The following is a 15075-nucleotide window of genomic DNA, read 5'->3' as shown; positions in this document are numbered from 1 at the left end:
TCTCCATGCCAGATATTGTAGGTGTATGTTTTTAAGTTTTGTGTTGACTTTGGTTTCTTCCCCTTCTTTTAATTTCTTGTGACTGCACTCCCTCGTCTCCTCCTCCTCCTCTCCCTCACTCGCTCCTTCCTCATTTCGTTTCCAAGTCCTCTGCATCCCCCTCCATCTCTCCATCCCCAGGGGACACCAGCTCTTGTTTAGATGTGGCTCACAGTAATCTGACCCAGATTAAAGCCATAGCTACATGTGACTGCCTTTGACTTACTGACTGCGTGGAGGCCTGCAGACTCCAGGCCAGACAAATTGGAGGGATTATAGCTCTGGTCACCTGCCAGCATCACATGACTGCTACACGTACAAACCAGTCAAGACCAGTTTGCAGTGTGTCTTTTGCATCCCAGAGTTGGTAATAATGCAGCGCCCTAACAGTTGGATGTCGTGCCAGACATCCGCAGCACTTAAAGTCGAATCTGGATTGCCACAAACATCCATTAGTGCTACACTTGTCACATACAAGCCAGGCTTACATTATTCAGTCGCTTCTGAGCCGTTTCATGTGGAGGAGTGGTTTTCATTCAGGCGAGCAGACAGACCAAGCGTTGTGTGTCTGCTCTGGAAGAAAACGAAGCACAGAGTCCCACTGAGCTGCCATTCTTAACCTAGTTCACTGTTTCAGCCTCAGCCCTGTCTGGAGGGGGCTGCTGATGGGGGAGGGGTTCAAAACTCCTCTCTTCTCCTCCTCTTTCTTTTTCTCCCTCTCTTTAACTTCCCTTCCCATCATGCATCATGAAATAGTGTTGGTTTAGTGGCCTGGGAGTATCTCACAGCACAATCTCTCTTTCTCCCAGTTGTATCCACTACCTGAACATTTGTGATACGCAAAAGATGTGTTTAGGCTGAGATCCTGTAAACATGTGGCAGATTTTTTTTTCCTGCAGCCTTCCCAGCGTCCATTTACTTTGGGCTAGAGCAAACGCCACATTAGTTAAAGTAGCTGCCGAGTCAATAATTTGTTGTTACGATCATCGCTTCAAAGACAAGATTATGTAAAAGGTGCCGCTAGTTCCTGTATGCCTAGAATAAAAGAGCACAGAGTAGATGCTTAATTCAGTCTTTACATATTTAGAAACCAGACAAATGTTGGTGTTAATGAAGAAAATTGTGAATGGATTCAAAATTAGATGATGTTTATTTGAGTGCTTAAATGCCTTCTTTTTTTTGTTTCTTCCAGTTACTACATGTACACATACGATAAGATGGTGGCTCCCAATGTGTCACTGCGAAGGGAGGCGGAGATGAGCCCCGAGATGCTGAGCGCACTGCTCAAACACCACTACAGTCGCAGAGTGCTGGGCCACGACGAGCCGCCAATGGGTCAGTAATAATACACCCAGCAGAGCTGAATTATTAACCAGCAAAGACGCGTGTAAAGCTTTTTAATGGCTAAACATACATGCTATAACCACTTAAACACACAATCTGGTCTTCAAATTAGGATTAGAAATAAATCAGTGACCATGTTATTGTTGCCTTCTGCCTGAGGGATTTGATGTTGGATAAGCAGGGCAGGAACATGTTTGTTGTCGTGTAAACGAGAAGAAAAATCTGATCAGAGATGATGCGACTTTCTCCGACACAAAGCTGCCAAGATAATCTGACTTCATCATGCTTTTTGGAAACCATACAAATCAGCCAAATAGAACAACAAATAAGATCATACCCTTTCTTACTTGACCTTCTTGTGAAATTAAAAGCAACAGCTGACGCTCTGTAATTATGTTCAAGTGAAAAGCTGAAAATGGCAGAGCCGATAATGGGCCAAAAGGCAGGAAATTGCTTCCAGTTTATCCATTTAATAACAGGCCTTAGATCTCCAGCAGTTAATAAGAGCTGCACATCTGCAGAGACACGGAGTCTAGCTGCAGAACCCAGCGTGAGTGGGCAGGTAGAGGAAGAGTTTCTGTACACAGATTGTCTTTCTTTAATTAACGGTGTCAGACATGAAGATGGAAAGTTACTTGGACTTTGACTAATTAAAAAGCATAAAACTGACTGGAGACACACACACACACACACACACACACACACACACACACACACACACACACACACACAACTAGAGCTCATATAAACGCTTTCCACAAACACTCAGCACGAATGATATTTGGGTATTACAGTAGTTTTCAAACATTTTTGTGTCATCAAAATTGCCCTAAAAAATGAGCCATATTCACAGCTGTGCAGTGTCATGTGACACATTGGCAGTTCAGTTTTTATTTAGAGATGCATCTGTGGTGTCTGGACTGAGCATGCAGCTGCGCTCCACTAACATATAACTCACTCACATGTTCAAACAGTCTTTCTCCCACTGCTGGTGATCGGTGTAGGTTAGGTTTCTCTTAGAAAGGTGATGTTGGTTTCTGAGTACCATATTAGTGTTAGCCAGCTTCTTCTCTCTCTCGGGCTGGGAGCTATTGACATCCCAAGCCCATCCAGTCGGGGCCATAACATGTGCAACTTTCACCAGCAGTTTTCCTCTTGTCATTCAGGTGGTATGTCACACTCTTGGTTGCTGTGTGGTTTGATCCATTACTTGTGTAATAATTCCCACCATCCTGCAACTGCACGAATGGACTCGGTGTTCCCTTTCATACAAATATTTCTAAATGAAAATTCAGGGGAAAGAGCTGGTATCTGTACTGCTAAATGAGTGCAGACAAAGTCCTGACACAATATACTGCAACAATAATCACACAGAGTCTCAAAGAACACAATTTGAGAACCGCTGTCTCTTTACATATGAAGTGTTACAGTCTTGCATGTGCACATCAGACAAAAACAAGGCTGACACATGCCTGCTAAAAATACATGACTCGTATATATAGCAGGCATGAGCAGTGTGCATACATACAGCATGAGCAGAAGTGACATACATGTTCATCATGTTCATGCAACACGCTCGGCAAGCCGACACGTGCTGCACTCGACAGTGGCGCACACAAGCATGCGCTGACCTTCACAGAAAGACTCAGGGGGCACCTCGGTGTTGGCGGGGTGGAAACGTCCGTGACCTCCTCGTGTGTGTTTTCATGTGCATGCTTTCATGTTTTTCCCGCATTAATGAGATGTGTGTGTACTGTATATTTTTATATAAACGTGTATACAGAGAGAGAGAGGATGAATCACAGGAATGCTCTCTGTATGCCATTATTTCACCACGTCTTACTGCCAAGCTGTCGCCCTCCCTCTCTTTCATTCCTCTCAGGCATTTTCCTCTTTTTCTTCTCCGACCAGTCCGTCTCTCCTCCCTCTTTCTCTTCCCATCAGCTGTCTCCACATCCTCCTCTCTGAGCGGGTTCTCCGTTTGCTCCTGCACTTCCTTCTTCTGCCTCTTTCATCTCAAGCCTTCTACCCCTTCATCTTTTTCTTTTTTAAACATTTTCTCCCCTCATTTAATGCCTTCCTACCCCTGTTATATCTGTGCCGTTCACTCTTCCTTTTGTGGTTGTCTCTCTCTCTCCTCTGTTTATTTCCTTTTGATCTACCACCAAATGACTCACGCCTGTTATTTGTGCGCTTCAGAGCATGGATCTGGGTGTGTGTGCAGGCACACACATGCACTAGCCAGTTTGAGTCAGTAAATGATTGTCCTCTCCGGGTCCAACATGCTGTGTACAGAGCATCCCGTTTCCTGTCACGCACATGCTGCATGATCATTACCCTCTGTTCTCCTGATGTCTTTGTCACCATTCACCATTTCGCCTTCTTCATCATTATCTTCTTCTTGTTCCCCACCTTCTTCTTCATCATCATTTTTGTCTGTCTGTGAGCTTATGGTTCAAACACACTGCCATACCTAACCTACATTTGTGCACTTGTGTTTTTGTGTGTCACTGTGCCAGTTGGATCTTGTATCTTGTATTTTGTGAGTGAAGCTAAGACCAGCAGAGCAACACACTAGGGTACTTTCCGCAAGTCTTGTTGGACAAAGAAAACTCTATCTGTAGTCTGTGCCTTTGTGTTAAGTCTCCTCGTGGCTTATGGGATAGTAAGATTACTGCAGAGAGGCTGGAGAAAGGCTGCTTTTTTAAAAATTCCACCTTAAAAACACTGTTTTGTTTTGTGAGAATTCCACAAATGAACAACCTTGACCTCAGTGGATAAATGAAGTGCAAACGAATTTGGAAGTACAGCAAGTCTTTGTTTCTATCACCAAGCCTGAGGGAGATTCAAAAAAATGAATTTCTAACTCCACAGAATCAAAAATGTAAGAGAATCGTTAAGCGCTGGTGCTGTGGAAATTCTGAAACTCACACATCACATTTGAAAACACATTAAGCGTCACTGTTTAGCTTTATAGCTTCTTGATGCTTTTTGTTTTTTAATTCATACTGATGACTTTACACTTGATAGCACATTTTCCTCCAAGTTCTATTTCTTATTAGCCTACATAGTGGCTAAAGAGACATTGGGCACTAAACATCCATAGATGCCCAACACCTGATTCTTTTTTTTTCCATGTCTCTCCAGCTCTCACATACATGCCAATTTTAGTCATTATGAAACAAGTTATATTTCAAATTACATTTTCACGTCACAGTTGTCTCACAGGAAGCTGTCAGAGAGGTGCTTAAATAACTAACCTCTTTATTAGCCAGTCACCCACATTAAAACCAGGTCAGCTGGAACTGAACTAGAGATGAAACTAGTCCTTCTCCTTCTCATTTAAGCGATTGGAATCAAATTAAATTACGATACTGCCAGAGATTACCACCCTACCCACTGTTTCCCATGATGCTCCTCCTCACAGGCCGCAGCGAGGGAACAAGCCAGGGTTTGAACAGTGGAGGAGCCCACGCAGAGCAGCGCGGCTCCCACACATGGCCCTTTATTCCTCTCTATTCTGCGTGCGTCTGAGGGCAAACACACAGAAAATTTGTGGGCGAGTGTTTGGTTCGTCGGCTGTTGCCGAGCCACACTTGTGCGCTGTGTGAGTGCACTGGTGCTGAGGAAGAAGTGCAGGCGTTTATGAGGTTGTGCGAGGGTGTTACTAAGCGTGGGTGGCAGTGTGCATTAGCACGGCTCGCACTTCCTGTCTTTCACCCACCATTCTTCTTCTTCTTCTTCTTCTTCTTCTTTTTTTTTTTAAACTTCTTTCTTCATCTTCTTCATCTCCCTCCTTCCTCAGATCTTCACGCGTCGCCTGCTGTCGCTGCTGGCGCCGGGGAGGCCAAATCCCAATGTGCTGCTGCTGACTCGGCCACTGAGAGGGAATGCCAAACCCAGGCAGTTTCCATGGAGACGAGCAGCCCAGGCTACAAGAAAGCCACCCACATCACCGCCCACACCCCTCCTCCCCGTCCTCCTCCTGCGTCGCTGTTGTCATTGGTAACGGATGTAGCAGCTAAGGACGTGAGCTCTGCCACGAGCGGTGTTGTGGCAGCGGTGGGGGGGCTGGAGGACGACAAGGACAGGATTGTTGTGGAGATCATGCAGATGTACAGCAGGCAGCAGGAGAAGCTCAACTCCACCCTGCACAAGCAGCTGCAGCTGGAAATGGTGAGTCGGTGGTCGGAAAGATAAACGAGGCCGAGATCAACGAGGCGATAACTGTTTCCGCCCATTAGAAGTGTCCTTGATGTGGATGTGGAGGTGATCTTCACCTTCCACTAACCCCCTCTATTACTTCCTCCCATCACGTGGAACGTGTCAGTATCAGATTGTTCCACCAGTTTTTAACACAAGTCAGCAGAACAGTTCATATAAATCAGTGTTTCACTCGTTTAGCGTATTATTAAAGCACTGGGTTTAATTTCAGTTTGGATGCATGGAAACGGAGTTGAACTAGATTATGGTGACATTTGCATCTACAGTTGAATTATGTTCTCCACTAATGGGATTTGGGGAAAATTGCATTTGTAATCTAAAATGAGATGCCACCATTAAAGAGTATTGGTGACAAAATGTCTGATGAAATAAAATGTAAGCAAACTGAAACGGCCTCCTTGTGGAGCTTCTGTAATGTGGCGGTAGAGCAGGTAGTAGTCAGAAGGTTGCTAGGTGCTCTAGCCTGCATGTTAAAGTATCCTAGCAAGATCCTGGACCCCCAAATTTCATCAGAGTGTGAATATTAGATAGAAAAACTATATATACGAATCGGTCCATTTACCATTTGCAGGAGTCACTGAAATGTGACTTTTTCTTTGTGCCCCCAGGAGCTGGAGACTTTGCGTGGTGGCGAAGCGGCGAGGCTACGGGAGCTGAGCGCCGAGCAGCATGAGCTGCGCAGCGAGCTGGAGGCGGTGCACAGCGAGCAGGCACGGCAGCTCAGCCAGGCCCGCCAGGAGCAGCTGGAGCTGGAAACCCGTCTGGAGCAGCTCCGACAGCAGGCCTGCGCCTGCGAGCCAGGGGCACAGCGCCAGCAAGAGGCCCACTACACAGCACAGGTACGGGCTTACAGGGGAACACATGCATGCACAGACTTTTGCATCAGAGTGAATCTCCGTGACATAAAGTGTGTTCACTGGCCTGCATCACTTAACATATGGCGTTTTTATCTTAAAGACATTAAGATTGCAAAGCTCCAGTGGGACTCAAACAGAGCACACTTTAGCACAGCACTCTGCATATTAATATTAAAGTTGAGCTCGCTAAGCATTTACAATTAGTTCTCTTTTCATTTTCATCAGCATGTATGTACAAACATTTATCTTTGGATCTGTAATTACTAGAGTCATGAGTAAATCAGGTTTTTAGGTAAAACTATTTGGAGCTGCACTTATTAAACGTACCAGTCAAATAGAAAGAATTTACTGTGATTTTGTGTGAGTCTCTGTGCGGAGCACATACTCAGACGTCTGTTTGGGTTTCAGTAGACCTAATCTTAATCTCTGTTACATTGGCCTGAGCTCTTCCACCTCCTGCCTTTGGCATCAAGCTGTCCCTCTGTTAAGAGAACGGGTGTGCGTATTTCTGTGTGGCTCTGAGAGTTCAACATGGGTTTTTTTTGTTTTTTTTAAAGGTTTGGTGCACATTTCTTTGTTTACTGCTAAAAGGGAAAAAATACAATAAATGGTTACTCTGACTGATGGTTTAAGAGCTCTCAAAACATAACAGTAGTTATTCTGTCTGCATCACTTTGCAGTGTGTGTTGTAAAAGCCTCTGAGCCAGCTATGTGTCTAAATGCAGGGTCTCTGTTGGTTTGTTTTTGATGGTTAACACCTGCCTGATTATGGGGATTTTACTGCTTTTTGGCCTGTTGCCGGAACAAGCCACAGCAATTTGATGATGTCATGTTGGGCTTTAGTTAATTATTTGTTGGGAACATTTCTTTAAATATTTACGACCAAAGTAGTCTGCAGAGGAATGAACAGTTGCGGGCCTGCTAAGAAAAATCTGAAACGAAGACTGTTGACAGATTACTATTAGATGTGGAAATGTGTGAGACTAATGTGGCTCTTGTCTCCGTGTCTCCTTTCAGTTGTCCGACCTGCGTCAGAGGCTGGAGCGGGCGGAGGCTGACCGGCAGGAGCTGCAGGAGGAGCTGCGCATGGAGCGGGAGGCGCGTGAGAAGCTGGAGCGCACGATCGCCCAACTGAAGCAGCAGATGGCCCAGTCTGGCACGATGGGAGGCAGCCCCTCTCCTCCTCCTACTCCCTCCACCGGACCCCCTAACGCCCACTCCCCACCCTGCTCAGAGGCCCCAGCGGCTGGCCAAAAGTAACTGCCGCCCCTCCGGGCGCCTCCCCTCCCTCCCCTCATTCCTTTCCTCATCACCCGCCAAGTGTACAGACACAAAAAGATCAGCCCAAAGCTGAAAGGAGCGTCACGTCTCCTCAGGCTGATTTGAAGTTGTGCATTACGCTCCCCTTTTGCCTAGTGTAGGACGGACTTTTGTTTTTGTAATTCAATGATCACTTAAAAAAGGAAAAAAAAAAGTTGTTTTTTTTTGTTTTTTTTTTTAATTTTCACTTCCCTCTCTTTAAACAGTATTTAAAGGTTTTTGGGCATGTATGTTGAGTTTAATTTATAGTTTTTACTGAACAAATAGCTGCTTCACAGACTGGAGACTGGTCTACTGAAGACCAACTCAATCCTTCACTATAACCCACCCCGACCCTCCCTGTTCTCCAATCCATATTCTCCGACCCTCCCTTCCTGCTTACTGGTTTCTGGAGCTAATAATGACTTTGACTTTGAGATTTTGGATACAGATTCGCTGATCCTTGTGGACGTCACATCACGCTACTACCTGGCACAGCGGCCAGTACTCCCGAACACATGGCGCCGCCTGACCCGTGCCCCTACTCTGTCTTTCTGTATGTAAAGCCCAAGTACCAGCGACCGCAGGAAACTGCACGGACATTTTATTACATTGTGTAACATGCGAAAACATCGAGTCTTTATGGGGGACAAAGACCTTTACTGTACAAAAAAAGAAAAAAAGAAAAAAAATGGACCTCATGAAAATATGCCAATAGTGATGCTGAACTTGAAATGAGTGTTTTTGGGTGTGATCTCTACAAGGTAGCTAGCTAGGGAGTAGTGTTTCCTGCACTACAGCTGCTCCTAGCGACAGACTGGTTTTCTCCTCTCTGCTGGGCCACCTGGGCTCTCCTGATGTAGACCAAACAGTCTGCTAGATGAACCACCAGCTGCCCCGCATCTCCTCTGAAGAGCCCACACCTTCCATTGTCCTCTGCTCGGAAACTCCTTAACACTGTGTATTTTTATGTTTTTACTTTTTCACCTCTAGCCTGTCTATCTTCAGGCTAGAAAGGAAACACTGCTGTTTTCAGGCTCGGCTTGAAGAAGCTCACTAACAGTGTTGTGCACTCCTTGCGCCCCCCCCCCCCCCCTCCCCCCCTCAGATCCCTCTGGGAAAGGAATGCGTCTGGACACGGGGGCCATGCCGAGCCGAAAGAAGAAAGGCAGAGCCCTCGCGCGCGGTAGCGTGCCGTGTTACTATACTTCATGCAACATCCTTACGTGCCTGCACACACTCGACCGCGTCGGTGCAGTGCAGGCATTCAGGCAGAACAATGGCCCCAGAGTTCCCAGCAGATGATCAAAGCTGCAGTCTGCCTCTCTGCTTTCAGGCTTCTTTATTGTTAGCAGACAGTTGTATCCTCACCCTGCTTGCATGTGAGAAGTGGGTCGCAGGTGAAGGCAGTTAGTCCAGGGTGGTTTGGGTCCTGCTTTCCGTTATTCTGCCTGACTGAACAAACAGGACCGGGCAGGCAGGGAGAGGAAGAGCGGGAAGGATTGAGGACCCAGAGGAATAACGCACTCTCCCCCCACCTCACCCCTGCGGCAGGCTGGGTGGCCCGTTTGCCGGCGGTACCGAGGGAGGCTTTTTTCTTTCTTTCTTTTTTTTTTTGTGCCGTCAGAATCGGGGGCAGCTGCTGTTGTCTGAGGCCCTCTGCCCACCCCCGAGCCAGACTGTACAGGATCTCCCAGCCAGCGCCTCCCTCTCTGCCCCCTCTCCCACAGTCACTCGCTCACACAGCCCGTGCATCCGCCTCCTGCGTCAGATCAGCTGGGGGTGTGCGGTGCTTTTTTGTTTTTGCTTTTTTTTTTTTTTTTTTTTTTTGTCAGAGCCCAGGAGAGCTTACAGACGTCCAGCCAGAGGAAGAGAAAACTTTTGTGTCAGTTGCCAGGCAAAGGAGCTTTTTATTGCCACTAAGAAGATCCCGGTTAAGCGAGCGAGCTTGTGTGTGTGCGTGTGTGTAAATAATCGTGTGTGTGTGTGGGGGGGTGTGGGAGGTGGTTTGCCTCGGTTAAACTCTGAGCTTTTTTGTTTTCTTAATGCATCTGCCATTAATGCAAATTGATAGACATTCCACTGTGCTCCATCCTGTTTTCTCACACAGCTTCCCTTTACGATGACAGAGCTGAAGAAGCGGGCAGTTGTGGTTTGTTGACAGTCAGAAAAGCAGGTGCAGGTGCACAAACCAGTAAAAATCAACCCCCATGCCACAAATGTACACTCTACTGTTGTTCCATTTAAACCTTTATTGAAATTATGAAAGAAAAATATTTAACGTATTAACTAAAAGATTTATATTCACTTTGTAAATACAGTAGTCATTAATATATTAACTGTTCTTATAAATAAATAATCTTAAAAGGTTATAATATTTGGATCAGAACCGAGGCTTCAGTCAGCCCCAGTGTTTGTTTATTTTTCTTTTTTGCTTTCTTCATGAAAACTGATGTGAGAACTTGACTTTGTGTGGATGTGGGGGAGTGGAACGCGTGGTTTACTGAGATGCGATGCAGGACAACGGCAAAAAATAGGAAAATATTACTTTGTTACACACTCCCCTCCCTTCTTTATGAACTGATGGAAATACTTTTTTGTGGATTTCATCATAATGGACTGTTTACTGTGTAATGTAAGCTGTTTTCCTCCTTACGTCTCCTCTGAGCAAAATTGAAAATGCTTTGTGGATAAAATGAAAACTTTTCTTTTCTTTTCTTTGCATGGTTTACTGCCCCTTTACTTTTTGTATCTGTGGGCCACTATCAGTCTGTTTAATGTACAAAAAAAAACAAAAAAAGAGAAAAAGATTTCCCTGCACATAACACACAGATTATTGAGTTGGCTCATATGCATGAATATTGAACGTGTGCAAGTTTTATATCGCGAGTGGATCAGAGGCTAGCTGAATATAAAGTCAGAGTCAGATCATGAAGAGTATAACCTGTAGCCTAATTTGTTTAGAAAGTGTGTGTGTGTGTCTGTGTGTGTGTGTGTGTGTCTGTGGGCGGGCCTCCAATGTCTGACTGAAGCACAGCAGCTTTGAAAAGGGAAACGGGAGAAACTTGCTCATGTAGCTCTGGACGTGCGATTGTGTCCTGATTTAAGATCATATATTATCCTCGTCATTTCTCACTTAGAATATAATCAGTATTAGTTTTTATTCACTTAATTACCTCTTCAGCTGAAAAATATATCAATATATATATATATAAATAAATATATATATAAATATATATAAAAATTCAACACACGAGCAGATATCTAAGGGAGGTCTGTACTTTCTGAGTAGTTTGCATTTTATACACATGGGGGCGCTGTTTAGCTTTTTTAAACTACATCACAATGATTAAAAAAAAAAACGACTAAAGAATAATGGGACGTGCTGGGCCTTTTTGCATTTTGCTGTGTTATGAGAACTTGGATCTAGTTTGTACAGAGTTTTTACAGGTGTGAACTTTGCCCAACTGACTTAAAAAAAAAAAAAAGAAAGAAAGAGAAAAAAAAAAAGAGAGAGGAAAAAAAAAGTGGAGGGAGCTGTGTTTTATTTACCACATGAACAGATTTGAATGCAAGATTTGCATAACCATTCGCCTATGTGACGAGAACTTGTAAATGGCTACAAGTTGACCTTTGAAGTGTTTGAAGGTGGTTTGATTTGTAGTTGGGTGTGTGATTTCTTTGTTTTCCCTTTTCTTTTCTTCAGGCAGTAATTAGCCTTTTAAGTAGAGCTGATCACACTGATGGCCGGTCACTAAAAAGAATACCCTGATTTCGTTGATACACATCCTGTTATAGATGGAAAAAAGACAAACCTTTTTTTCCCCCTTGATGCTGTTCTGAAACATGAAACGCAGTGTCTGTGTATGACCATTGCATACTATGTTGCCAATACTACAGTGTGATGAGACTTTTGTTCTTGCATGAATTGAGACACTGTTCTCCTACCTCATGTTGTGATATATATATAAAAAAAGATGTTTTTTTAAGCAGAAGAGACTGCATCTCTGTTTATCATCATAGATATTTACTAGAAAGATTACATACCTGTAAATGCTTTTAGCTAATACCTCAGTTGTATCTAGTGTTTGTTTTTTTTCTGTTTTTGCCCTTTCCTGATTTCAGATCTTGTAAATAAAACCCTGTATAGACAATGAACTTGGATCAAATTCAAGTAAAGTTCTGTAGTGTCAAAATCCGTCATGTCTTTTTTCTAGACCGCCTTTAAGTATAGAGCTCACCAACATTTACGGTCCTGTACATCCTTACACATAACAGTCAGGTGCTGATAATCAGATCCACTTGATTAACTGATCAGCAGTAACTCTGAGCTCTTCTGTAAAAGCAGGTCAGTGTGTTAACGCAGTGCCAAGGAAAAAAGACATTGTTGCTGCTGTGGAAGGGTTATAAGGCCAGACAAGTCCATCATTCATATGTGGACATCTCAGCAAATTCACCCCAAGGTCAGATTGTGCAATGGTCAGAGAAACTGCAAATCACCCAAGAGCTATATGTCAGACTCTACAGGCCTCAGTTCACATGTTAAATGTTAAAGTTCTTGACAGTATATTTAGAAAAGGACTGAACAAGTATGGCTTGTTGGAAAGGGCTGCCTGGGGGAAAGCCTCTTCTCTCTAAAAAGAACATGGCAGCATGGCTTCATCTGGACAAATTTCATTTGGGCAGATGAGAGCAAAGTGGAGATGTTTGCCAAAAACTAAACACAGCACATCAGCACAAACACCTCATACCAACTGTCAAGCACGGTGGTGGAGGGGTGATGAGTAGGCCTTGTTTTACAGCCACAGTCATTGAGTCAACCATGAACTTCTCTGTATTCTAAAGTCAAATGTGAGGTCATCTGTCTGACAGCTAAAGCTTGGGTCAAACTGGGACAGGACAACGAAATGGCAACAAATCTACAGCAGAATTGCTGAAAAATGTAAGTGGTCCAGTCAAAGTCTAGACCTCAATCTGATTGAAATTTTGTGGAGAGATCTTAACAGAGCTGTGCATAAATGACTGCCTGTGATTCTTAATGAAGTGAAGCAACGTTGTAAAGAGGAACGGGCCAGAATTCTTCCACTATGATGTGACAGACTGATAGAGTCATATAGAAAACAGTTATTTCTAGTTATCAATGCTAAAATAAACCTGTCGCCGCTTTAGAACACCAGGAGTGACATACGTGTCCAGCAGCTATTTTTGGACCTCAACCCTGCTGAAAAATGTGCAGCTTATCCAAATTATTTCTACACTACTACATCTTAAAGGTGATCTTAAAGAATGTTCTACCTTTTTATAATTGTTGGTGTTGTACCTGCATAATGTCACCAATGGTTTTGAGTTCAAACTGGTGCTACATTAAAAGTCAGGGAGTTACCAAAATCATCGAGGTCTGTCCTCTGGAGATCTGGGATATGATAATCAATTCAGCTGAGCTATTGTGATCAAAGTTTTAAGCCAACAGATAGTACCTCTCTCTAGTTTGTTACAGGGAAATCCACATTATTCCAATAAATAAAATGTTTGTTTTTTTATTTCTTATAATGTAGGTTCTTTAGTAAAATGCTTTGTGCAGTCATGTTTTGTCCTCTGCAGCCAGGCTAAAATTAAATCTCCAACCACAGAAGCTGTCAGGAGGAACTGCAGCCAAGGCATGGCTGGGCAGACGCTATCAGAAGGCTGTTGAGGAAACGCAGCCAGACCCCGTTCAGATCCAGGTATGAGGGTATTCCTGCGGGTAGAAGGAAGAGAACAGCCAGAAAAACCAGGGAGGGGGTCCAAGTGTTGAGAAATATACACAGAGCTTGGTTGACAAAATTTCTCCCGGACTGAGTGTAAATTTATTCTGTAGTTTGGGGTTTCAAAGGAGGATAATTCACAGATATCTGTATGTAGCAGCTAATCTTAAGAGGATGGCGAGCACGCAGTGCAGCACAGAGTCAGGACAAGCAGCATGGCAATATGCAGGACCTGAGAGGTGAGAAAAACTCAGCACCTGTGCATGTGGTGGTGGGAAACAGGCAGTGGGAAGATGGAAAGAACAGTCTACCAGCAGGTGGACGCCAGTAGGCTAACTAATAAATAGATGAATCATTTTGGCTTGAAGGTGGAAGCTTGCAACCTCTGAGTCATGATGTAAAAATGAGCCAAACCAGCCATGAGTGCAGTGGGCCATTGCAGTGCTCTGTATGCTACTCTGAGGATTTGAACCAACAAACAAACACCTCGTCATCATTGGGTGATGATGAGGTGTCTAGGCAGAAAATAGAGTGAAAGATAACTTAACACAGATGGAGCAGGGAGTGTACACAATGATAGGGCAAGAGAGGGAAAAGTGACTTAAAGGTTTTGTGGGGATGAAAGAACTGAATAAATTCTATGGGAGGTTTGAAGGATCACACTTCAACGCATCTGAATTAGGGAACGGCTTAAGCCTGACCAGCAAGTGATTGCAGCACTCAACGTTTTAGAAAGATCAATATTAGAAAAGCAGCCAGACCTGATGGATTAACTGGTAGGGTGGAGGGAAGAGGTGTGTTCCCAGAACCTGGAAGCCATCATCAATAGCTCCTGCTTCAAAAACGTCACAACCATGGGTTTCAAATGATTATTGTCCAGTAGCATTAACTTTTGAGAGAATGGTGTTCTCAACGACATGCAAGAAAAAACTGGACCCACAAGAAGAAAGAGTACATAGTGCATGTAACACACTGTCATCTGAACTAAAACAAAAACATATGTATGTACTCTGTTTGTGGACTTTCCATCTGCATTTCATAATGAAAGACCACTGTAAGACCACACAATGCAAAGGTGGTCACAGAAAAAGGTCAACAGCGCAGCCATCATAAGGGTTGAGTCCTTTTTCAATGATAGATCATTGAGTGATAAATAAGATAAGTATCACCCACCATTAGCACCGACACTGGAGCCCCACAGGGGAATGTTAAATCTTTAGTCTTATTTACTCATACTAATGAATGCTGGCCTGGCTCATCTGATGTCTTTAATGTTGGCTTTGCTGATGATACAGAGATTGTTGGTTTGTTAGTTGGTGTAAACACCAAGAAAACTAAATAAGTTATTTTTGCGCGAGCAGGAAGACACATCAACAAATACCCAGGAAAAATTCCTGTGAGAGCCAACAGAAGGTAGCTGTGGATGAAATGTGAGGCAAACTCACACTTATCCCACGTGGGATCACAGACTGGTTTCTTAAACCTGTGATGATCACTGTATTTAAATGTCTTCCATAGTCTCCACTGGAGCACGTTAGGGATTTGGTGGAAGAGGAAATTCACATCAT

General features: G+C 44.0%; 1 protein-coding gene across 1 annotated transcript in view; it reads left to right on the top strand.

Moving 5' to 3' along the window:
- Positions 1-10476, top strand: part of skila (SKI-like proto-oncogene a) — a 34377-nt gene extending 23901 nt beyond the window's left edge. Inside the window, exons 5-8 of the mRNA XM_063461130.2 lie at positions 1232-1374; positions 5189-5559; positions 6216-6446; positions 7482-10476. Of these exons, the coding sequence (XP_063317200.1) occupies positions 1232-1374; positions 5189-5559; positions 6216-6446; positions 7482-7724 (988 nt within the window). The 3' untranslated portion in view covers positions 7725-10476. The remainder of the gene's footprint in view (positions 1-1231; positions 1375-5188; positions 5560-6215; positions 6447-7481) is intronic.
- The last annotated feature ends 4599 nt before the right edge of the window (positions 10477-15075 follow it).

This window comes from Pelmatolapia mariae, linkage group LG18 (genome assembly GCF_036321145.2).
Source record: "Pelmatolapia mariae isolate MD_Pm_ZW linkage group LG18, Pm_UMD_F_2, whole genome shotgun sequence".
Classification (NCBI taxonomy): Eukaryota; Metazoa; Chordata; class Actinopteri; order Cichliformes; family Cichlidae; genus Pelmatolapia; species Pelmatolapia mariae.
The sequence above is the reverse complement of the archived record's forward strand: the minus strand, read 5'-3'. Positions and strand labels throughout refer to the sequence as shown.